The sequence below is a fragment of the Cupressus sempervirens genome, chromosome 7, assembly GCF_028749045.1.
Source record: "Cupressus sempervirens isolate cs-2001-9-10 chromosome 7, ASM2874904v1, whole genome shotgun sequence".
NCBI classification, from domain to species: domain Eukaryota; kingdom Viridiplantae; phylum Streptophyta; class Pinopsida; order Cupressales; family Cupressaceae; genus Cupressus; species Cupressus sempervirens.
The window spans coordinates 627,048,516-627,073,104 of NC_143124.1; the positions used below are offsets into that span (position 1 = coordinate 627,048,516).

The window sequence follows — 24,589 nt, forward strand, 5'->3', positions numbered from 1 at the left end:
GAAATTGGGTTGTCCCAAGCCCCCCAAAAATGAACACAGATTCTTCCCTCTATCAAACACATAGTTATGAACTTATGATCATGCAACACTTTGGATATGTTGAATACGATGCCACCATTCTTGTGGAGAGTACTCATTGGTTTGATTCGATTAATGCATTCTTTGGTATATGACTTATGCTTTGGCTTTGAGAAATGTCTAGGTGCATTATGGTTTTTGTTGACTAGAGGATTCTTATGCATTTGATCAGTCATACTGGCATCTAGATCAATTTTCTCTGTTTGGATATCTACTTGCACACAATTTGCCTTATCTACATACTCAAAATATTGTTTATCTCCACAAGAAGATTTTAAAGATAGCTCAAGAACTTCCCTTTTATCAAAATCTGATCGGATACGATACTAAGATAATTTTCAGAATTATTCCTCAACATATTCTCATCATGCCTGGCTGATTCCATCTCATCTTCACACATTTAATGTACTTCCGGCTCATAGGATGAACGGAAAGATGTGTCACCTTCTGAATGAACATCATGAATTTCGTCAACTTCAAAATTCGGACTGCTATCTTCATCATGATGCTGATGGACTTGATTGCATGGAAAATTCTCCTCAAATAATGGATTCAAGAACATAGTGAACTCAGGCATATCTTCATCCGCTTCCTCTTCAAACAATGGATTCAGGAACATAGAGAATTCAGGCATGCCTTCATGACATTTTCATCTGGATCATGAGATGTTTCATGAACAAGACTAATATCTTCATTCTTTTGAAACTTCCTCATGTTCATACATTGTATGGAGTTCGATTTTATCTTCAGAATTTGATTTCTGGGAATTATCATATCCTTCATCTAGTACCCCTTGAGTATGTGCTGATCCATCAATTTTCTCACCATGGTTAATTGAGAAAAAAAATTGGACCATTTCTTTCAATATGTTTTTGATATTTCAAATTTAACAAGGCTGAAATTTCTTCTACGCTTAGAGAATCCTCTTTAGAGATTTTAACAATTTGAAACTTATTTCATGCACCCTTTATTGAATATAACTTAAACACACTATAACATCATCCAATGGAAGCTAACGTACATGAACATGGAACATAAATGAGGATTCCATCACATATGTAACTACCTTTCATGTAAATGTAAATTGTAGTTGATTTTGGTGATTTTTTGCATGAATCGCATGAATCAGCAATTCATTCGCTGATCTGGTTTACCCCTTAAAAAAAAATCGGGAACCATGAATTGAGTCGCCAAACCGATGATTCAGGTGGTTTCATTACAATTCTTGTTACCATGCTTCAGACTGACCAAAAACTACTTCTTCATTCAAATTTGAAAGATCATTGTGTTCTTGTAGCACTTTGGTATATCTTTCTTCATCTCCATCACCTTCTTCCAATATCTGGAAAAGAAGCTTCAAATCGGAGTTACTTGGTGAGACTCCCAACTTAAAGAATTTCTTTATAAATTCCACATATGGGGGCATGATGTCTAATGGTATCTCATGATAAATGTTTGTCATTCTCATATACAAATGCGCTGAAGACTCCCTTCAAATCTCTCCAATCTAAAAAAGGCATCAAGTGGAGACATGCTAAGATTTTCTTCCGTGCTGCAATTTTGATATTCACACTGTTCAAAATGCATCCCATCTTCCTCGCTTGCACAATGAAATTCATTTCAGAACCATTGTTCAAACACTTTACAAGATGAGATACTATGTGTAGGTAGTGATTCATATGCCTGCCTCGCACTGTCTTTCAATGTTGTGACAAATAGCTTCATTAGTAGATCCTCTATAGAAACCTCATAGTCTTCTATGAATGTATAGAATGCATCCAAGTGTTGAAGTGCTGATTCATCCCATTCTCCATGGAACTTTTGTACAAGTTTTGAAAGTTTTAGGGATAACTTGATAGATTCATAATCAAAATTGCTAGAATCTAATGGCCTGATGCCATATGGAATGAAAGGCTTTCTTTGAAATGATTGATGCATTTGAAAAAACTATCCAACATCTCCTTTTGAGTCCTCTCCCTCAGTAGAGTTACCAATTGAAATCTTATTGAATAGAGTTGCTACCTCTTTCAAGGAAAATGTATTGATTGCTGATCTTCAAGGTTCTCACTTCCAGCAAAGTACGCTTCCAAACAAAACTATTTGATTCTGATTCACAAAATTTGAAATTTTAGGTAACTTCACAATATATATTGTAAGCAATTCTCCCTAGTAGAGTCGCCAATTTGTTGGTTCCCAAAATCATAGATTGGAAATCCAAGAGCTTGCCAATTCTCCAATAGGATTCCACAATCAGTTCTTGCCAACGAACGAGAATGACCTTGATTCTCTTGCATTTTAGCCTTCGCTACACCTATGCGGGTACATCTTCACCTCAAATGCTGATTGGTTGGTTCAAGGCTTTTCTATAGCGAATTTAAGCCTTGTGAGTTCTTCGGTTGGCAAAATCCTTGAACTCGATCAAAGTAAAGTCGAATGCTTTCTTGAAATAATTGAATGTTTTGTATATGGTTCTTAACAATTGGTATGATGCTTGTAAGAAGGAAGATATAGATTTTGTGATTTCAAATATAATTCCAATAATAATTCTTCAATAATTCAACAGCCTAGTGCTTTTGCTTATTCGGGCAATAGAGTCAACTACAATGAAGATTTTCACATACAACTTTATAAAGTTTTACGCACTTATACTATCAATAATTTAATAATCAAGATGCGACAGATCAAATATATATGCAATCTTAAATTAGTCCATATTGAACTTTAACTCCTATGGTAGGGAGACAAACTGGACATAGATACAGAAATAGTTCGATATTTCACTATATCTATGATGATCATATTTAATATGCTAGATGAGTGTGTCCACTTATCTCACTTATCTCACTTATCTGACATTTAAAAAGTTTACATAATTTAAAAATGATTATAAAGGACGAATTAACTGCAGTTTATATCTCCATGCCTTTTGAATAATCAAAAAGCAAAAAGCTTTTATTTATCATTAAAATATAATAAATAAATTTACATTAAAAATCATCTTTTCACTCCTTATTCCTTCTTACAAGTATAAATAAAATATTTTTTCTTCAAATGCCTTTTGTCGAATATGTCTTGTTATTGTATTGCTTCAGACTCCTGACCTTATTCCTTCTTACAAGTATAAATAAAATATTTTTTCTTCAAATGCCTTTTGTCGAATATGTCTTGTTATTGTATTGCTTCAGAGTTCAGACTCCTGACCTTGCCGTTAACAGAACCATGATCTGTTGCTGATTTCTCTTACACACTAGATTATGCATCTTTTGTGATTCGAACATGTTACTGCTATTGATTTGTGCCCCATCGATGCCTAATATGACATGGCAATTGCATGATAATCGCCGTTGACTCCTTTCAAATTGATTTCTTTGGTTGCTATATGTATATGTAATGAATTTCAATCCTGATTATGTTGCCTATCAAATAATCAACGCTGTGTATGATTTTGTCTACTTCCACAGTCAGGATGCGAACGTCTGCATGTTTGCCATCGAATTTTTCTCACATGATATCTATTCTTTTATTGGGCCTAGTCTTTTCTTTGGGAGTTTTGCATCTTCATATTCGCACAGGTTAACTTATCGCATCTCTTCTCAGACTTTTCCTTTGCCATTGTCCATGGTGGCTTGGTGCTCAACATATTTGTTGTATACATTCGAACTTTTCATTACTGTCTAATTCCCTACCTCTGACATTGTCATGAATGGATATTTTAAAGGTTGCGTCCAATGTCTTTGTCTTCTGGTATTTTTTATTTTTTATTTTTGATTACTTTACTACTATATTTCATGGACCAACTGCAGATTGTAATTTTGTCTTCAATCTGCATGCAGTGTATAATTATCAAAGAAACGTGAATCGGAATCGGCAAGGTCGAATCGAATCGTGAATCGGCAATGAATCGGCAATGAATCGGCGATGAATCGGCAAATTTGAAAAAACCCGTTAAATTTAAAGATTTTAACAATTTAAAACTTATTTCATGCACCCTTTATTGAATATAACTTAAGCACACTATAACATCATCAAATAGAAGTTAAAACTTAACATACATAAACATGAAACATAAAATCCATCACATACGTAACTATGTTATCTAAGATTCTAAAATGTAAATTGTAGGCTAGCTGAAGTAAATAGAAATCAAATGATCATAATGATTTAAATCATAGAATGTATGTAAGATGATCCATAAGACATCAAATCATAAATTTATGTAAGAATCTAAGATGAAGATCCATGAAAGTTTGAAAGTTTGAAACATATGTCTATCAATGATTCAGTATCAATATCTGTAAACAAAATATAAAAACAAGGCTCCAGCTCAAGCCTCAGGCTCATAGTCATCATCATCCTCAACATCATCCTCAAGCTCGGCTACAGCCTCAGCCTCAGCCTCTGAGTATCCAGTCTGCCTAGTAGCAAGGCGTCTAATGTAGGTCCTAGAGGACTGTCGAGCCATATCTCCCGCATATAAGATGGGCTCACGAATGTCGCTAGGGCCTGTGTCTGTGCGTGCACGTGTGCGTCTACCAATGCCTGAAGAACGTGCTCTAGCTGCCTCAGCCTCTATATCCACCTGGTCAATCCACGCACGGTCTTCCTCAGTGAAGACTGGATCTACAACCTCTGTGAGCCACTCTGATTCTGGATCAATCTCCTCCAGAATGATCGGAGAGGAGTCAGTGCCCAAAATCTGTCTGATCCTAAGACGGAGGTTGTAATGAACGAAGACAAGATCATTCAACCTCTGCACTGTCAACCTGTTTCTCCTCTTCGAGTGGATGTGCTCGAACATGGACCAACTGCGCTCACATCCAGAAGCGCTGCTTGGCTGACTCAGAATACGAATGGCAATTTTTTGAAGTTTTGGGGTTGTGGCCCCAAACATTTGCCACCATCTATCTGAAATAAGGGAAAATAAAAATAATTAGTCTCATTTACAAATTACAAATTACAAGTTAAATCTAAAATTACATAATCAACTTTAAGTTTAGAATCTAGATTCATGAACATTGAATATATTATTTAATTTTTACCTGGCTATATTGTTTCCCGAGCATCTATGGCTACCCTGCTAGAGAAAAGTGGCCCTTCTTTATTATTGAACTTATCAAGCTCAATAATTGCAGCACTGCTATCCTCATCAGTACTCAACCTCTGGATCACTGTATATAATCCGGTGAGAACCTCCTCATCCACCTTGAAGTCAAGACGGAAACGAAATGCCGAATTCAAAAAGTAAGCTGCTGCATGGATGGGTCTGTGGAGCTGATTTTGCCATCTCCTATCAATGATGTCCCAAATAGGGGCATACTTCTCCTGCACTCCTGCATACTGAGCTTTAATGGCCTCCTTGGCCCTATCCATGCCCTCATATATGTAGCCCATAGAGGGCTTCTCCCCATCAGCAGTTCGTAGGAGAGATACAAGAGGCTCAGTGGCCTACATATAAAGTAAAACAAAAATTTGAGTCAAAACTTAAATATAGAATAATTCAATAATATAAGGTAAAACTAAATCATTAAACAATTAGCATAGTAAACTGTAAAATATTAAATGTTAAATTGCAATAAAATTACCTTAAGTATTTCTCTAGCAGGTTTCCAAAAACCATCATCATCAAATATGCAATCCACCACATCTATCCCTGCAGTGGTCGTAGCATAGGAAGATGAAATCCACTCCCGCCCAACAAACATGCTCTTCAAATCATCCTTTGATGTCAACAAGGACTGCAAGGTGATGAAATTCGAGGCAAACCTCGTGATCCCTGGACGAGCTAACTCTTTGTTTCCTGTGTACTTCCTCATTGTGCTAAGGACAAATGAATGATTATAAATAAACTTACATATGTTTTTTGCCCTTTCCACACATGACTTGACCCACTCAAGTTTGCCAATTTCCTCCAACATGAGGTCAAGGCAGTGTGCTGCACAAGGGGACCAAAATATGGTGGGGTGCCTCTCCATCAAAAGTTTGCCTACAACAATTTTAAGATAATTAGAAATTCAAATTTCAAACATGTTAGAAATTAGAACTTAGGAAACTTAGAAATTCTAAGTTAGAATTAGAAAAAGTTCAAAATTCAAATAAATTTATTTTCAAAACTTAAAAAGTTAAAAGTTTACCTGCAGCAACATAACTTGCTGCATTATCCGTCACCACTTGCACCACATGTTGTTCCCCCACCTCTGCTATAACTTACTCAATAACCTCACATAAGTATGTGGCGTTTTTTACATGAGCAGAAGCATCAATGGATTTGAGGAACATGGTATATCCTACAAGTAACAAAACAACGAATTATAATTACTATTAGCAATCAACAAATCAAAATTTGAAACAGTCAATCACGATTCAAAATTATGTATGTAGGAAAGTAGAATGATCAATCACCTCCACAGGATACAAGAAAATTGAGGAGTGTTCTTCCCCTCCTATCTGTCCAACCATCAGTCATGATGGTGCAACCCTTTTCGATCCACTCCTTTCGGTTGTCCTCAAGCTCATGCCTCATATCCTCAACCATTTCCTCCAGGAGGTATCCACTCAACTCAGCCTCAGTTGGGGCTTTAAACCCCGGACCACAAATGGCAACTGCATCTATCATGTTCTGCCAATAAGGAGTCCTGTCACAAATAGATAATGATATTGATTAGAAATTTAGATGTCAAAAACTAAAATCATAAAACAAGTAGATATAATTAAAGTTTTACTTTTACTTTTAACTTTAACTTTGAAGATAACAAAGAAAAAAGAATCAATTACCTGGCTGCAATAAATGGAATGTTGCAAAAGTACCAGAATTTGCAAATATCTTTTCTGACAGCATCATGAATCTCCTTGTTCAAACCCATGCCCTCAAGCGTGGGTTGGGAGCTAGGAGTAGTGCGGGGCACAAAGTAACTATCCATTCTGCTTTTCCGCACTCTAGGCCGCAATAGGTTGGTGTTGGACTCTGTCTCAGTATGAGACCGACTACCACTAACACTCACATGAGCACTAGCACTAGGATGAAAAGGAGGCCTAGAAGAACCCTCCCCAACACAACCTACGGATGCGGAAGCTGATGCAGATGCACTTGTAGATGTAGATGCGGTTGTGGATGTGGGAGCACGGGAGCCAATACCTCTTAACCCTTCAAGTTGCATTTTCTTAGTCAACTTGTCTTGTTCAATTTTTTCTAATGCCACTAAACAAGAGCGTTTTGCCTCAGCGGTTTGTTGAGTGCAAACTGTGACATCATGGCCAGGTATGCCAGCAATGTGGTATTTCAATCTATAGATACCTCCCGAATTTATTTTTTCTTTGCAAAATATACATTTTGTTTGATATTTGGTTCTCCCAGGAAACTCTTCATTATATTTCCAGCATTCATCTTTTTTACCCATTGTGGAAATTGGAAAATGAAAGCAAAGGGCTGCTGCAATAAAAAAATTCATGTAAAAAATCAAAGTTTGCAACTAATAAACAAAAACTACAAAACAACAAACCCTAGTTTGCAATTTAGTAAAACTAAAAATAAAAAACATTCAAGATTTGCAAATGAACACTAAAAAAATTTAACAAAAAATGCATACTACACTAACATGCAAAAAAAAAACCAACACTTACCTCTTGCAAATGAGTTGAGGAGTGTTGATATTGACTCCTTAATGCTCCCAATGCAATTTATGGCCTCCTCAAATGGACTTCTGATCTCTTTGGTGCTCTTCCTTCTTGCCGGTTGGAAACCTATGGATTCTCTTTTCTCTTCTTCTCTCTCACTCTTCCTCTCTTCTACTCATACTAAGCAAATAGAAGGCTCTTAGGGTTATAACAAAGAGGAAAGTCAACTTAGAAAGCAAATAAAACATGTGTTTTTTTTTAAAAATTGAACTTTCTATCCTTGCTGCCGCGGCCGATTTCTGGCGATACCCGATGGCGATTCTGGCAATTTTTTCCATGAATCGCCGATTTTGGCGATTCAGGCGATTCATGCGAAAAAATCGCCACCAGCGATTTCCGATTCCAAAAAAATCGGGAGCCATGAATCTTATCGCGATTTCGGCGATTTCATGGCGATTTTTGGAACTATGATAATTATTATATTGCTTTATTTATTAGATCCACGAGTGTTCAACAATAAGTTCATCAACACCCCTGACAGTATATGATCTGCACAAGAGTGTCTTGATTATTTGTGACAATATTTTAGATGGTGAAAGATATCCTTGTTACTTTTTTGAACTGGAGGACCCATTGTGGATGTAACATTCCCTACGGTAGCTGGAGTTGTCATCATCAAGTTCTTGTTTGAATTAAACCAACTGGCTTTCAATGCCCCAAATAATTCCACAGTTCCAGTAGGCTGGATACGTTTGTTTGCTGCTTCAAAAGTTCTGTCTACTAACTTTATAGATTCTGGATGAACCTTCTAATCAGCATGTCTTAAATCTTTAATTAGATTGGATGTAATCTCTCCACTTATGTCCTGATGTGACAGATTATCAGGACCAGTCTCACAAGAAAGCAATGCTGAATCCAAACTCAAGCATTTAAACCTCTGTATGGTATTCTACTATTCTGGACATCTATCTGATTGCCATGGGGGAGCTGACATCTTACCCTTTAGATTCTATAATAATTATGTATTCTTCAAGGTCTTTGTTATAGGGATACAGACAGGAGGTTGGTTGCTTTTCAATTAATCATTTCAGTATTGAATATAGATAAAATTTCAATGTAGAATGAGGGATTTTTATTGATAGTCTGGAAGTAATTTGCAGGTAGAATCTTTGCAACAATTCACGTGGGTTGGTTAAAATTATATTCTATAGGCATATGGTGGAGGCTAATGTAGTAGATATCAATAGAATATGCAAAATAAAACAACCCTATTAATCATAGGGAGAAAAGATAGGGGCGGTAAGGATAGTACATAAATGGAGACCATAAAAATGAGGGCTCCATCAGGGAGATGGGGCAGTAGTTTGAGAATGATGGGTAATCCAGCATCTTGGGTAGTATAACAATATTGGCCTTGTTTAGATCCTTTAGTTTGCATCTTCTGCTAATCTCCACATAGAGATGCCAAAAAAGTCCCAAAATCTTTTGGTAGAGGAGGGTAGAGAAACCAAAGATGGAAAACTCATAGATTAGTTGGCGAGTTTTAAAAACTCGCTGAGTACTTAAGCTGGGCGAGTAAATCCCAGAAAAACTCGCAGGGGAAAAAACTTGACTAGGAGACATTTACTCGCCGATTACTCAGCAAAAACTCGGAGAGTTTTTAGTTAAAACTCGCGATTTCCTGGCCTGTGGACTGTGATGGCTAAAAAGGGCAGAAAGTGATTTTTTTGCTCATTGTTTGTTGTATTTGCATTGTCTAGAGCCTTGAGGTGTGGAGAGAAGAAGGTTTGGAGGCATTCTTAGCTGATTGCAAGTGATTCAAGGTGGATTTGAGTGGGATTTTAGAGGATTCTAACAAATTTCAGCGGTTTTTTTAGGTTCTCGAGTTTTTCCGAGTTTTTTTAAAGAATCGCCAAATTTTTCCTGATTAAACTCTTGGGGGGTTTGGTGAGTTTTTGCCTTTGGCGGGTTTTCCATCTATGAGAGAAACCATTCAGCCCTCAAGCTTTATTTGAATGTAGCTGCAAAACTGCATTTTTACCTCTTCCACCAAGATTTGTGCCATTAGCACCACATTGTAATCAACCTAGCCCAAATTGGTTTCTGGGTAATACCAATGACATCTGTAGCCATACTTATGTGGTGAAATCCTTTTACCAATTGGTGATAAGGAACCTAAGAGATCGATGCACTTGGAAAAATGCCGGATGCGGGTGTGGATGCTTCCTGATGCGCAGATGCGTTAGGAAGCTGCATGGGTGCTGACAAGAATATGGATTTCATCACCAAAGGGGGGTGTACTTTCACTAATTATGACCAGACATTTCCTTCACACAGTCAAATCAAAGTCAACCTATGCTAATTTATTTATCCTTCACCATAGGTAGGTAAAGTAAGGTAAGGTAAGGTAAGTCAGTCCATACTCCATCCATGCTTTGTTTCCAAGACAAAATTGTACTCGCAATTCGTTTGGGAGCTCCCTTGGATTTTAAGGTTACAGGTGCGGCGAGGAAAATGTTGGGAAGCATTGCCCCTAACAATGCATGCAAATCCATTCAATTCTTAAACACGAGAATTGCATTTTGGACTGTACGTATTGTCAACGACTGTCTGTTTTAACACCTGAGAAAACTTTGAATGCAGTTAATTGCTGGGGTAAATGTAGGTAAAGCTTGTTTTAGTTTATAGTCACTAAGGAGGCTAATACGCCCATTAGTGTTGAAATTGTCATTCAAAACGATTTATGTTAAAATGGGGCCTTTTGCTTCCTCCGCATTTGACTTATTTCACAGGGCAGGTTACTATATATATATATATATGGGACTCAAGCTAATGCCTCTAGACATCAACCAAAATATATCTTAATCCCCCTATAGAATATATTAAAATTCCATCTAGTTTTCAATTCTTAGGCGTGATCTCTCTGTTGTTTTTGGTGCAAAAATGGCCCATAGCGTGGTGGTGTGTTTGTGCATTTCTCCTATTCTTTCTTTCTTACTTTAGATGCAAAAATGGGTCATGAAATCGGGAGAATGACTGCTGATTCAATTAAGAGGAATCATGGGTCCTCCCACCTGGCGGCAACTCCCCTTCTCATAATTCTAGCATGAAAGTGGCAGAAGTCCGGTAAAGAAGTCTTTGGTTCTAGCTTTAAACAATTTGTCTCTTTTGATGAAGGCTGGGAATTGATTTTTATGATTTGGAAAGGCTGCAGAGCTCTAGGAGGAAGTACAAAGTCATTTGGCTTGTTTAGAAATTCCTAGCATTTCTTTCACGGAATCCAAATAGTTCAAGGGAAATTGTGATATTTTGTTAAATGCCATGGAAGGTGGTCAGAGGATGAAAATTGTGTTTGGAAGCTCTGAGTTTTGTTTGGGATGGTTCATGGTGGGCAGTGGAGGCCCTTGTCTTTTGAAAGTGTAGAAGAGCATATTTGGCAGAAGGATGATTGTGTATCGGGTCCAATACAGCCTTTGTTTGATGTTTTGCCTGATTGACTTTTCAGGCATTTGGATTTGTTTTATCAGGTGGATTTTTCTTTTAGTGTTTTAGGTTTTCAGGTAGGCTGAGTACCATTAGTTCCTTTACATCTCGATGTACTATAGTTCTCTTGTTTTGGGCGAGGGCCCCAAATTCCAAATATATTCTCCCACGGATAAAAATTATTTGAAGTAAGATGAAAGAGAAAATTAGGCATTTATGTTTCTTGAAAATGTAGAGGCATGTTTTACAACTGAGTAATGCTTCATCAAAGTCCAAAATGGTACTAGAAAGAAGGAAAAACCTGTTATTGTATAATATCGATTGATTGAAGTGCAAGAGAACCCTTCTCCAGTTTAGGAGCTTGTGCCATCAAATGATATGATGTTCCCTAATTCACATATACAATTTTTTATTTATTTTTGAGATAACAAAATACATGATAAAGTACTCTAATTATGAGCTTCTTTTTAAAGGCATATATCAATTACTAAGCCATTAAATATCACCCATTCCTTGTCGACAACATCAGTTAAGTAGTACTGTCGTGAACAATGAAGTAAAGGATCAAATAGTCAATAAGTATTTTGAACCATCCAAGACATTTTGATCTTAAAGCAATGTATTAGAGCTATGCCTTAAAGTGTCTTATAGAATCCAAGGTTTTTTTTATATGTAATCTCGTTTGAAAGTCTTTAGAATCATTTTATTAATGTCTCTAACCATTCGAACGGTATTATCAATCCATTATTGACACTATTGGTTTCATAGGACTGTTTCAAAGAATGAAGTATGGGAGCAAATATTAAATCATTTTTTGGAATCATCCAATACATATGATGTTAACGTTATGTATTAGAGTAGTGTCTCCAAGTACCTAATGGAACCCAAGATTTCTTTTCATCTGATCTTGTTTGAAGGTTGCAAAACTAAATTTGTTTATATTATTAGAGTATTTTCGTTTATGCTTATTAATTAAATCATATTGATTTAATTATATAAGTTTCTATTACTCTAGTTACTTAAGCTTCATTTAGGTACATTATTAATTAATAATGTGCAACCTAGCTTTTTCCTTTAGGGTTTCTATCTCACCTTTATAAGGTTGAGCATTGTACTTTTTCATTATCTCTTATGCATTTTTCACATTTGAGAGCAACTTTTCTTTTGTCTCCATTTTTCTTCTCTTGTAACAGGTTATTGGCTAATAGGTTCTTCTTGGGTTGTGTAGAATTGATATTAATCAATTCTTTCATATATTCTTGATCATTCAAAGAATATTTACCCATCCTTTGTTGACAATATTGGTTAAGTAGGACTTTCCCAAACATTGGAGTATTGGAGCAAATTTCAAATAATATTTTTACACCATCCAAGACATGATCTGAAAGCTATGTATTAGAGTTTTGTCTCCCTAGTGCCTTATAGATTCCAAGGCTTTTTTTTTCTATTGTTGTTTGAAAGTTGTTAGAACCATTTAGTTTGTTTATGTCTCTTGATCATTCGTATATTTGGCTTTCTGATAAGTTATTTCAATTTTCCTGAGCTATTATTCATAATATTTTAATTTTATGAAATCTATAAGCAATTTCAAGTTTTGAATCATGATGCTTCTCTATATCCTTGCATTCTATTTTTTGGCAACTGACATGTCTGTTTTGTCTTTTGCTCCAAGTGACAATTTTTGGATTATAATATCAGAAATTGATTTTTGATCATGATTTCTCTTTATTTAGTAATTAATTTATGCGCAACTATTAACATACACGGAACTTGTATTCCAATTAATATGAATTTCAACTGTCATTTTGAGATAAGTCATTTCCCCTGCATGCCCTGGTTCTGTAGAAGCTTTCCTTATGTGAGCACTGAGGACTGTGGATATGATTCGGTGAATGGAGTTTGCCTTAATTTATATATTTTGCATATTATATATTCATTTTCTGCAATTCTCTATTTGGTATATGGATTTGTGATTTTGCAAATATTATATTTTTCCTTGCTTCATGCTCTAAGCGGTATATCAAGTCTTGTATTAAATGGTAATCATTTGGTAATTCCAGTAGCAACAACTTCGGCTGTTTCAGAAATTTCTCTCCTTGGCCTTTGGTCCATTGTTTAGTTTCCCACAATTTCGGAAACTGAGGTTTGAAGTGGGCTTTCTTAAAACTAGACAGTTTGCCTCCTCTTGGTCATTCACTACTGCTTTTCTTTGAACATGTATTTACTGATCAGATTTACATGACAAATTGGCCAAGGCGATGAATTTTATTAGTGCTCATGTGATAGAGTCAAAGTCACTTTCCAGTCCTGCCTACTTTGAGGTGGATGGATGCCAGATTGTAAACTCAATAAAGGTTTAAAAATTTAATATGGTTCTGAAGTGTATTCTTTCCTTTGTTCATAAAGATGTCACTGCTATTTTCAGTTTGTAATTAACAATATTGGACTATTCTAAACAACCAGACAAAAGCTCTAAAATATTTGTTTGTAAGCTTTGCAATTTGCAACTAATGTCTTTATGTGGATGCCCTTTATATGATACAAGGCCGACATTAGCTTTTGGTCAAACATAATATATCTATATATTTGAATCTGACACAATATTTTAGATTGGTCTATATCTCTGGTTTATATTGTTGGAGTCAATAATTGTGTGTGACAATATTTGAGATTGGTCTATATCTTTGATAGTTAGCATAGGCACAGAGAAGCTTTGGAGAAAGCAATCTACTGTTCTTTAGCACTGGCTGTATAGCCTCTCAAATTTAGGTAGAAGTGGGTTTCATTCTATTATATGGTTAGGAAGGAGTTGCAGTTTTTGCCAATCTGCTAAGCCTGTCTTATGTTGTTGTAGGCACGGAGAAGCTTTGCGAAGCTTGAGCTTTATAGAAAGTTTACAAACTTATTGGCAGTGGCAGTTGTTCTTTCTGTTGCTTGGATTGGCTATGAGGTAATGAACATGCTGATATCTGAGTTTCTGGACAGATTGATATTTTTTTGTACTCCGACTATCAAATAGTTTATATGATGGTTTTCAAGTTTTTGTGAGATTGAATTGTTTTATGCTTTCAACAGACATCGAACAAATTAGAGTTATGAGCAGATTTGCATATCTTGGTGACATTTCTATAAGAGTGGGCTTTTGACTTTTGGTTGCAGTTATATTTCAAGGCAACAGATCCCTTCACCGAACGTTGGCAAAACGCCTGGATTATCTCTGCATTTTGGACATTTCTTGCATTTGTACTACTGTGTGTCATCTGTGCCCTCTGGGCTCCATCTCATAATGCAACAAGGTAAGTAGTTGCCACATCCGTGTATTTGTTTTTTCGTAGATACCACAATTCCAGTATCAGGTTGAAGAGAAGATACATTCCTATCATATTTATGTGGGAGTGGTTATATATATAGGCTTTTGGCTGTGCTGATGTTTTGATTGAATTTCAGGAAAGTTATGTTTGAGCCATTGTCAATTTCTTGACAGATATGCATACTCGGAAGAAACTGGGGAGGATTTTGATGATGATGAAGCAGTTGCTCTGACAGCTGGAGATATGAAATCCACTCTTGATGTTGCAAGCAGAATAGACAGGAAAGGAAGGGTTGTTAATTCTGATGTTTTTAATCTTGTAGAGGATCTTGAAGAAGATAAAAGAGAATAATATTTATTTGTCACAATATATGGCGTTCAAAATTGATCTTCAACAATTATTCACAGAGAATAATTAATGTTCAAATAGATTTTACAGACAAGTCTTCAACTTTTTTGTAAATTACCATGGGTAAGTAACGTGCAAGTATATGACCAAATTGGGAATGCTAAATTGGCAATTCAATTTACTAACTCTTCTTATTTGTAGACTAGTTTTTGTGAGTCTTGGAAGTGCTAAGTGGGATTACACTTGGAAAGGGTTCATACACGGGTTATAAAAAATATTTGCATCATATAATTTCTGTTAAGAGAGGCACGCAGGCTACCACGTGATAAGGTTAGGCCCTTCTTACTTTCTACTTTCATTGTAATGCAAAGGGACCGTCTGGCCCCTAACCTACCTTTGAGGCTGCTATGTGCCACTGACATAACGTCCCCAAATGGCTCCCTGTTTCTTGTTTTCCTACCAAAGTACTAGGTTTCACATCTAATAAAGGGAGGTTACTAAAACAGCAATTGGTCGATAACATCCCAAATATATAGACAAAATTCTATATAGGATAGCTCAACGGTCTTCTCAAATAACACATCAGGATAAATTGCAATTCACAGAATTATAAAGGTTGGAAAGATACACCTTTACGCCAATTTAAATCAAATGGCTCTACATTGTAAGAATCTCACATGTGAGATGGAATTCATTGTTTCTAATGTACACAGGCTTGGTTCAATTGATGTGAAGAAATTATGCTGGGAGATGAAAATGTCAGACGACGATATGAATTTTAATGTCATATGAGATCTGTGGCTCTTTTATCTTAACTCCATGTTTGTTACAGTTTTATTTTCTGCCCAATAATTGGCTACTAATTTAAGTGCAAAGTGGACTTAGTGGTAGAAGCTTATTACAGAAAAACTAACTAGATGTCCAATGGGCCAGTGGATTATTGCTTAATGAAATTATAAAATCTGCAGACGGTGTCCAAGGCCCAATAATTGGCCATTGTTTTGGAGTCCATGTAAATTTTCTGCAAATTTTGTTCCAAAACTCAGACTTCTATAATATCCTTTAGTTGCTGAAGATGATCTTCTTAATGTTTTGACGGTAGGAGTTATCACCTTTGATCCTGATTTGAATTGTTTTATATATCTGCAATAAAAAGTATAGGTATTATTGCTTGAGGGAGCAGACTTATCTTTTTTGTGTGTCCTCAAACTACAATGAAACCTACCTTTTATACCATGACCAAAGGGCATGTCCCTCAGAGGGACATGACCCTCTCTAAGTCGGCTCATACTCCACTTCCAAAAATCGGCGACCAATGGAGATAATTAAACATAAACTAACATAACTGTTAAGTTATAGTTAGTGTTAACATTTAACATATACCAAGAATCGCCACCCATCCTTTCATGAAGTGTAAGATATATAATGCCTTAAATGGTATTGGGAGGAAGAAGACTATGGTGCGGTCTGCACTCCTGGACCAATATGATATCACTATTATAAACTTAACACCCCCTCTTAACTTGATAATCATGCTGAGAGATGACATATCTAGCATCATCAATTACGATAAACAAGCATAGATTGATACTTTATATCTATCACAATCTTCTTGAGAAAATGGCATCACGGAACACATGATACTGAGTCATTTTAACCATCTTGTGATATGACTCATCACTTATACTAGTGATGTCTGTATTGCATGTAATGCAATACATAGGATAATATCCAAAGAATGATTAAATTCTTCATTTATCCAAGTTGCGACTCATAGAAACAGGTAATTCTATATCACAACTTGATCTTGAGTTAAGATCTACCAGAAAATAGGATAAAGTTCGAAGAATAAATTTTTTTTTTATCCAAGTTGTGATTGGTAGACATAGAAATGCTTATATCACAAATGATCTTGAACTCACCTGGATCTAACAGTAGCTCTATATTGTTCAATACGTTATTTGAGGGATTGTCAGCTTTCATAATGTTTTTTATACAAGTTTTCATTATCTCAAAGATCGTCACCTGTTAAATAATGAATACAAATGGTCGAGCCCATAATAGTCAATAGCCTAACAAAAATTATTTTATTAATAATTTAAAGAATACAAATGAAATACAATTTAACCATATGAAGTCTTTTCTTGAAGTGATCTATCTTCACTCTAGAGAGGTTTGGCGAGAATTTCTGCTGTCGTCTGATCTGCAGTGCAAATGTATTCTAATTTTACAGAATTCCTGTCTACCTTATCTCTTACATGATGGTAAAAAATTTAGATGTTTGGACCTGTCATGGAAAACTAGATTCACCAAAAGTTTGATGAAACTCTGATTATCACAATGAATATTTGTAGGATTCATGGCTTGCCCAAATAATTCCACAAGTAATTTCCTTAGCCAAACTGCTTTTCCATCTCGAAGAAAATATTAAATGAGTTTTTTTCGTTACAAATTCACAAATTCACAAATTGAGGTGCACGAAAAGAAGAACGAAAAAACAGAAACGTACATCTCAAGAAAATAATGTCACTCAACGAAAGATTGGGAAGGCTTCATACGAGGATCCCAAAAGAAGTTAGAATCCTCAAGAAACCGTCGGAAAAGAAATTTCAAACTTCAAAATAACATATGATTTTAGCTTGCTTTGGAGGAAATTTGTTGGAAGGAGGATATAAACACATATCTCAAAAGAAAAAATCGTAACACAATATTCTCCTACACACTAGGATCTATAGATTGTTAGAAGTAGAACCCCTAAGATGACGTTAGAGATAGATTAGAAAAATAAAAATCACATGTGGTTTCCGAGCTGATAAAATCCATTGGAAGTAGAAGCGCCGAAATAAATGGCTAAAAGGAAATAGAAAGATAAGATGCATTACCCTTTCCCCAAAACTTCTCCAAGTTTTGAACGCTGTAGCTTAACTACTCATGCGTGAAAGTTGCTTTCTTCTAATAAAGAAGAGTATCGAAGTCTTTTTGAAAATGCATATCTAGGATGACAAATCGTGCGAATAATACAATACTAATGGATCCCATTATTGAGAAAGTGTGTATCTTTACAGTATGATGGAGTCATCTCTTGATACCATTTGAATGAATGAATTAAAGAATTTCGATGGCTTCTGCAAGACTAAGTGGTCTAAAAGATTAAAAGGCTGCAATATAAATACATTTTAATATTTCCTTTTATGTTCTATTATGGATTTTGATAATTTTTTTTGTTAATTTGTGAAGCCTTGTTTCTTTAAAGCCCTTGTTTGGTCTGTCCACCTTCAACATATCTTTATGTTGCTTACATAAATCCTCATATGTCCCGCATCCTAATGATGCAGTGCCATTCAGTTTCAATGTCTTTGCTACAAAATATACAAGTTTTGTCCTTCCACTTTTCTTTAAAGGCAGTCTTCAGCTGTGCTTTTCATTTTGTTTTGTAAAATTTTGTCTAAATTTCTTTAGCCTCCCCCCTCATTGCCGCTTTCGAGTATATCTTTTCATTTTGAATTCTTTAACGTAACGTACTTTTTACAACCATTTTGTTTTGTCCACATTGCAGCTCTAAATTTTTCTAGCACCATTTTTAACATTTCAATGTTAGTGTTGGGGCATTCATGCTACTTGTCCCACTTTTCCATGTGCTTTTTATTTTGTTATTTTCTAGTCTTCTTATGGATTAGTTCCTCATTAACAACCATTTTAGACCAGCAATGTTTATCCATGCTTTCAACCTTTTTTAAGGAAGCATCTATGCTTGTATATGCTTTCAACAATTTTGTGCTGATGCTTATCCATGTTTTCAAATTTAGGATGCATCCACGTCTATCCATGCTTTCAACCATTTTGAGGATGCAATCTCCAAACACCTCTTGATGAGGTCCAATGTTTTTAGGACTGCTAGGACTATATGTGATATTCGTTAATCGTTCTTTGAGTTTCAATGCATGTATTTGTGATGAGGGTTATGTATGTATGCGTGCACACACATACACATCGCCTCCCCACCCCACACACCCACACACCCACACACACACACATCATCCCAAGAATGTCACAAGACCTCTAGAATTAGAGATTGTCTTTTCAATTGCTATTGATTCCTTATATATCTTATCAATGGTATTTAAGCAAAGTCTTTGAGACATTTATAGAGAATCTAGTGGCAATTATACACATAACATAAATAATTGTTAAGGAATTAAACACTAACTTCTTAGTTCTTATTCCTAGAAACAAAGTTAATTATCTTGATTCTTACATATTTCAATATTTCCATCTAGTGTCTTATAAAATCATATCCAAGATTATGGAAATCAAGGTGATAAAAAGTGCTAGTAAACACAATCTTTGAGAAACAAGATCCTTTTGTATGGGTAGAAAAATATTTGATGGTGTTATTAGTAGACAAAGCCTTGCATGTTAAGAAGATTAGGGTTAGCATATAAAACAATTGCAACGACTTAGAGGTAGTGTTTTTATAGAGTAGAATCAAAATAGCAGGAGGGCAAGAAAAACACGTTGAGACTAACAAAGTTGGAGGTGGAGAATTAACACATTTGATGTGGTCTTTATAGTTTATATCTAGGAGTTAATGTGAATAATGTGGACACTAAATAGCCTAGAGGTGAAAGAACATATGAAAGATACTAAGTTTGAAAAGATCACAATACTTTTAACAATTGCTAAAGGAATTTTTTTTTTTTTTTTTTGGTAGAATACCATGGAAACAAGGCATTAGAATATTATGACACTAGAGCATGAATTAAGCCAAGCCAAGAGTGGAAATGTAGCTCAAGCAAGTAAAGAAACATATGTTCTACATATGAAATAAATTTAATTAGCAATAGCAAATATGAAGGTTAAATAAAGTAAATTAGTGGAGAAATTTGAAGGACTAATTCATGGGCGTACTAGCTATTATAGAGCCAATAGAGATATAGAGCTTGTAAATAAGCAAAATAGATTCTAATTGTGGGAGGAAGAAGATCAACTCGATATATTAGCAAATATAATAATTTAAAAGGGACAGAAGAACACATGAAAGGAAAAGACAATGGTACACAAGTAAGAGGGTTTATGAATTTTAACAGGTAGAGGACATTCCCTAAGAAAACATAATTGGAAGAGTGACGGGGGAAAAGGGGCTAAGTCGCTTAGTAGGGAAGAGGGATTGAATAACAATCCACTATGCTTAGAGGAAGAAGAGAATCACAAGTGGGAAGGGTCTCACAGGGAACAAAAAGGTACTTTTTTAAAGTGGAGTTGAATTGAGGGGTGTAGCAATCTTGTAATTTAATAATAATGGAATAATGGAAAAGCTATGCTTTATGAACGTCACATTTCAAACTTAAGATGGGCAAAGTGAAATAGACTATTGTTGAGCAGTCATTTTGCATGATTCTTAACGACATGAATCCTTTCGAATCTCTCTCTTGAAAAGCTGATCAATGACCAACTCCAAGGTTCTAGATGGTTGTTTTTCAACCTGCTGGGTAACTCAATTGAAGATAAATATGTAATTTCACAAGGAGGCCTTTGCTGGTACCCACCAATCTGCACATTTTTTTTGCTAAAATGTAAATTTTTTTTTATGATGAATGCAATTTCTAACCATTGCAACTATATGAATTCCTATTTCAACCAAGTGTTTTGAAAAAAAAATAACAAAAATAGAGTAACGAGAGATTTAAAACAAATTACTGAAAGGGAAATTCCTAATGAACATAAACCAAAGTAACAACATGTCTGTGAATTAAATTATCAAAAGGATCTGGTAGGAAACTAATGAAATCAGGAGTAGTGCTTCTTCAACTCCACTAATGCAATTGTTGATGAGAACTTTAATGAAATCTGAAAGATGTTTCACATTTTATCAAATCCCGAGGCCACAAAAAGCGTGCTCACACGAGACAAAATGCTATGCAAAAACAAAGATGATCCTTTCTCCAATTTGTCACAACAACAACATTTATTAACATAAGGCAAACACCATAGTTAAAAGACCACACACCTATAACAACATAATAAAACCATTAGCTCCATTATTACTCATGAACATGCATTCACAAAAATAACACACTCTGACAAGATTTACTACACTTAGAATGAAAGCACCAATAACATATATTATTGCATCAAAATAAAGGCCCGGAGTACATATTACATCCATATATTTAAAATGAATCCTCTCCTCCCTTTGTGTTATGAGTGAGAGCTCTTCTAATGCAACATATGCTAAAACAATAATAAAATAAAGCTATTTACATACAAACTGACTCTCTAAATGGTGCTATTTAGGTCTCCACCTTTACTTATATCAATTAATAGGTGCATGAGCCTTTACATGACTTGAAACAATAAAAGAAGAAGATAATCTGACAGTTGTTGAGAGCTCTAAAAATGGAAGCCCAACCTTCTCTAGGTGTCTTTGGAGTTGAACTGTAGTCAAAATGCATTTCTGATGCATGAAATGCTCTAAAATAGCCATTGGCAGTTAAATATTGGCACATTGCTTCTTCCTCAAAATTGTTAGTGCATTGCTGAAAGGCGCACCTTGGTGAAGCTCACCATCAAAAAACACACCTTGGTGAAAGGACCCAAAAATCGCAAAATTCTTCTAAGTGTCAAAACTTGATTTTCAACATTTAGGTTTTCTTCCCCTTTATACCAAAGTGATGTCTGGATGCTTGCTTTTGAATTCTCTATTATCCTTGCCACTTCCATAGCCTTTGGTAAATCAAATGACTCATATTTATTCCTAAATTTCTACCAGTAGTTACTTCTATCCTCATATCCAACAAACTCTCAAGCTTAGAATCTAATTCTGGCAATGCTTCTTTTGTTTTGAATGCTTGTCTAACATCATCTTCTGACGAAGCCGTTTCGATTGAAGCCTTGATTTGTTGAACTATTGCTTGCACTGAGGAGAGTTTGGCTCTTGACTCATCTTCAAAAATCTCAAGGCTAGTGGTGTTTTAGTATTTATTCGCCTCCAAAATTGCTTTTGAGCCTTATTCTTTATTTGTTGAATATCTTCCTATTGTCCTTCCATGAATTTATTCCCTGAAGATATCTTTTCTATCCAATCAACTAATTTATCTAGTTCCTCTGCTGAGTATATCTCCATTAGCATTCGATACCTTTTCCCTTTTATAGATTTGAGTGCTTGCAAATCATTGGCCTTGGTATGCACCTCATCCATCTGCCCAAAATCTTGGTTTATAATGGTAACCATTTTTTTGGCATTAGTCTGGATGTTGTGTAAAAGGTTCAAATTACCTTGTATTATTTGCACTCCCCTTTCCTTAGAATTGTGACGCCACCTCTGGCAAGCGTCCAAAAATGAATCCAAAGGTTCCCCTATCTCTTTTCTTTCCAATGAAGCCCTTAGAATTTTTTTAGAATTTGCAAGGTCTATCGGCCCCATCAACTCATTCAAGTATCCCCTCAACAACTCATTATGTTTTTGTAGAATTATAAGCTCTGACTCATCCCTATCTAGGTGTGAAAACACTTGCTTGAGGCCCATGGTAATCAAGACTTTTGTGGTGTCCATTGTGGGCTTTCCTATTATGACCTCCTTCATATAATAATCTTTAGGAGTCAAATCGTCTGTGTTTGCATGGGGAGGTGGAATGCTGATATGCGCTAGAAGGTCCCGATCTTGATTCTTCATTAAGAAGGCAAGTGGTGTAGCATCAGCCTTAGGTGACTCAGGTTTCTTGATCACCTTTATCAATTTTGTCATTCCCTCTTCTTTTGTCAATTCCATCTGTCTCTTATGTTTGAACATGACCTCTTTCTTAAGCCATGATGGCTTTGTCTCCATTGGTGACATGTACTATGCTAAAGAGGTAGGTTTTGATGTCAGTTTCCCTTATCACTCCTCTCTAGAGTCTTCTTGTGTCGAGTAAGAACTTGAGAGTGAGCTTCCATGTCATGCTAGGCTGTGGACTTGGCCTCTATATCAGGAGGAGGTTGTTTCCTTTGTTCCATAATTTGTCCTTCCTTAGATACTTCATCGACATGTAGCTGCACATATTCTCCTTCCTCTAGAGGTTGACTCTCTAGTTTAAACATTGAAGAAGGTAGGGCTATTGATGCTTGATCTATTACTTCTAGCATAGACTATGCTGGTGGAGGAGGAATGCTAAGAGATCCTTGTTGTAGAGGAGGTAAATGGTTCCAATCTTCTACTAATGGCTCATTCCGAGGAGTATCTGGTATCCTCTCTCCCACCAGCTCAATATCCATAGGAATGAATTAGTCAAAATCTGAGATGTCAAATACATCTGCTCCCTTACCTTCCATCTGTTCAACCCACTTTTGTTGTTCATCTTCTGAGGTCTCAACCTGAATAGGCTCTCATGGCGCAGAAGATGACATTTGAGTCAGACTTCTCCTCCTCTCTTCTTTAGCCACAGTAGCTGAGTGTGTCCTCTTATTTAAGGGTACAAGTTCTATTCGCTCCCCTTCCTCCTCATCTTCCACCTAGGGGATTGTTTTCAGTTCTTGTGATGAGGGAGTGCTCTTTTTCTTTAGTCTCCTGCTCTTCCCACCTTCCATCGTCATCTTTGTTCTAGCTCTTCTAGGTATTGACAAGGATGCTTCTTTTGCCGAGGCTTGAGGCGGTGGAACTCCTTGTGCTAATTCAGCTTGTCCTTGCTTGGGTTGAGCTCGTTCTAGCTCTTGTTGGGCTTCTTCTTTTGGAGCAACTAGTTGCTCTTGAGCCTTTGTCTGTTGCTCTCTTAACCTAGGGGCTCCCTTTCTCTTCTTACCCTTTCCCTTTTGTGTCTCAAAGTATTCAACCTCCCGCTCATACTAGTGTACCATTTTCGATCACACTAGCGATTTGGCAAGGTAGGTTGATATTGTGACCTTTGCTCTTTTACCTTTCTTTGGTCGGGCTATAGCCTAAAGAGGTAGGGCTTGAGGAACTAGATCCATCCAGAAAGGTTTTCATATTCATTCTCTTGTTAATTCCACTACATATCTACCCCGATGATTAATATAGTCATTCTCTTCCCACTCAATATCTGTATTCATAATTGGCCTTTCAGAGATCTTGTCCCTATTATACAAGGGATCCAATATCTCAGGGACATCCTTGTCCCATGATTTGAGGGGTATCTCCATGTTCAACATCTTTTCTCCAAGCTACAAACTCATCCCACAATGATCTTGAATACAAACATCATAGTCATCTACGACATTTCATCCAATGGTCTTCAAGGGCCTCTTCAAGTACAAACTTCTACCCTACCAAGTGTCGGACCATCTTGATGTTATCAAAATACAGGTGAGGTGCTTGGTAATCCTCTAGAGGATACTGGTCCCACTTTGAATCGAATGTAGCGATGTCATGCTTTTTCTTCACCTCAAAGGCCCTGATGGTGATTGACCATACCCAAATCTTTTATGTTTCTTCCTAACCCTATCATACACAAAGGCTAGTTGTCTTGCTATCTCCAATAATATAAGCCTATCCAATGGATATCACATGAGCTTCTTTGGGGACAAGAGAGTATTAGTTACCTCGATATATAATGTGAATGTCTTAAACTAGATGTAGTAAGCACCAACCTGTGTTATCCATGCTGCAACTTCTATTGACATCCTCTTCGTATAGTCCCCTTCAATGAACCTAATGATGGTAAACATGAAACCATCACTGACCACCCTATATTCCACACTTTGTAGTGGGAGATTATTCTTTATCATCTGTGGATACATGAAATAAGGCTAAACGTTTGCATCTTGCG

At 36.1% G+C, this 24,589-nt stretch overlaps 3 protein-coding genes and 1 long non-coding RNA gene across 6 annotated transcripts in view; 1 reads left to right on the forward strand and 3 right to left on the reverse strand.

Annotated features, from left to right (window-relative positions):
* LOC149548258 (uncharacterized) overlaps positions 1–15,031 on the forward strand; it is a 70,046-nt gene extending 55,015 nt beyond the window's left edge. Inside the window, exons 3-5 of one of the 2 annotated variants that reach the window (XM_089792320.1) lie at positions 14,027–14,122; positions 14,332–14,468; positions 14,657–15,031. In XM_089792320.1, the coding sequence (XP_089648446.1) occupies positions 14,027–14,122; positions 14,332–14,468; positions 14,657–14,834 (411 nt within the window). In that variant the 3' untranslated portion in view covers positions 14,835–15,031. Of the gene's footprint in view, positions 1–14,026; positions 14,123–14,331; positions 14,469–14,619 lie in introns of both variants that reach the window. The other variant, XM_089792321.1, reaches the window with a different exon arrangement.
* LOC149548259 (uncharacterized) lies at positions 4,181–5,253 on the reverse strand. The gene is made up of 2 exons (XM_089792318.1): positions 5,118–5,253; positions 4,181–4,983 (listed from the first exon to the last, which is right to left on the reverse strand). Exon 2 carries the CDS (start codon positions 4,967–4,969, stop codon positions 4,403–4,405), a length of 567 nt encoding a protein of 188 aa, XP_089648444.1. The 5' UTR covers positions 4,970–4,983; positions 5,118–5,253; the 3' UTR covers positions 4,181–4,402.
* On the reverse strand, positions 5,879–6,877 carry LOC149548260 (uncharacterized). Of its 2 annotated transcripts, XR_016354008.1 has the most exons (3): positions 6,478–6,877; positions 6,210–6,362; positions 5,879–6,061 (listed from the first exon to the last, which is right to left on the reverse strand). It is a non-coding gene; the product is annotated as an uncharacterized LOC149548260 (long non-coding RNA). The 2 variants fall into 2 exon arrangements; XR_016354009.1 differs by having other exon boundaries at positions 5,879–6,362.
* On the reverse strand, positions 6,913–7,793 carry LOC149548261 (uncharacterized). Its single transcript, XM_089793661.1, has 3 exons — positions 7,696–7,793; positions 6,962–7,504; positions 6,913–6,920 (listed from the first exon to the last, which is right to left on the reverse strand). Exons 2-3 carry the CDS (start codon positions 7,470–7,472, stop codon positions 6,913–6,915), a joined length of 519 nt encoding a protein of 172 aa, XP_089649787.1. The 5' UTR covers positions 7,473–7,504; positions 7,696–7,793.
* Positions 15,032–24,589: the final 9,558 nt, after the last annotated feature.

Excerpts from the sequence above, each read along its gene's own strand:
- LOC149548259 (XM_089792318.1), bottom strand. The coding sequence starts at position 4,969 with ATGTTTGGGGCCACAACCCCAAAACTTCAAAAAATTGCCATTCGTATT.
- LOC149548261 (XM_089793661.1), bottom strand. The coding sequence starts at position 7,472 with ATGGGTAAAAAAGATGAATGCTGGAAATATAATGAAGAGTTTCCTGGG.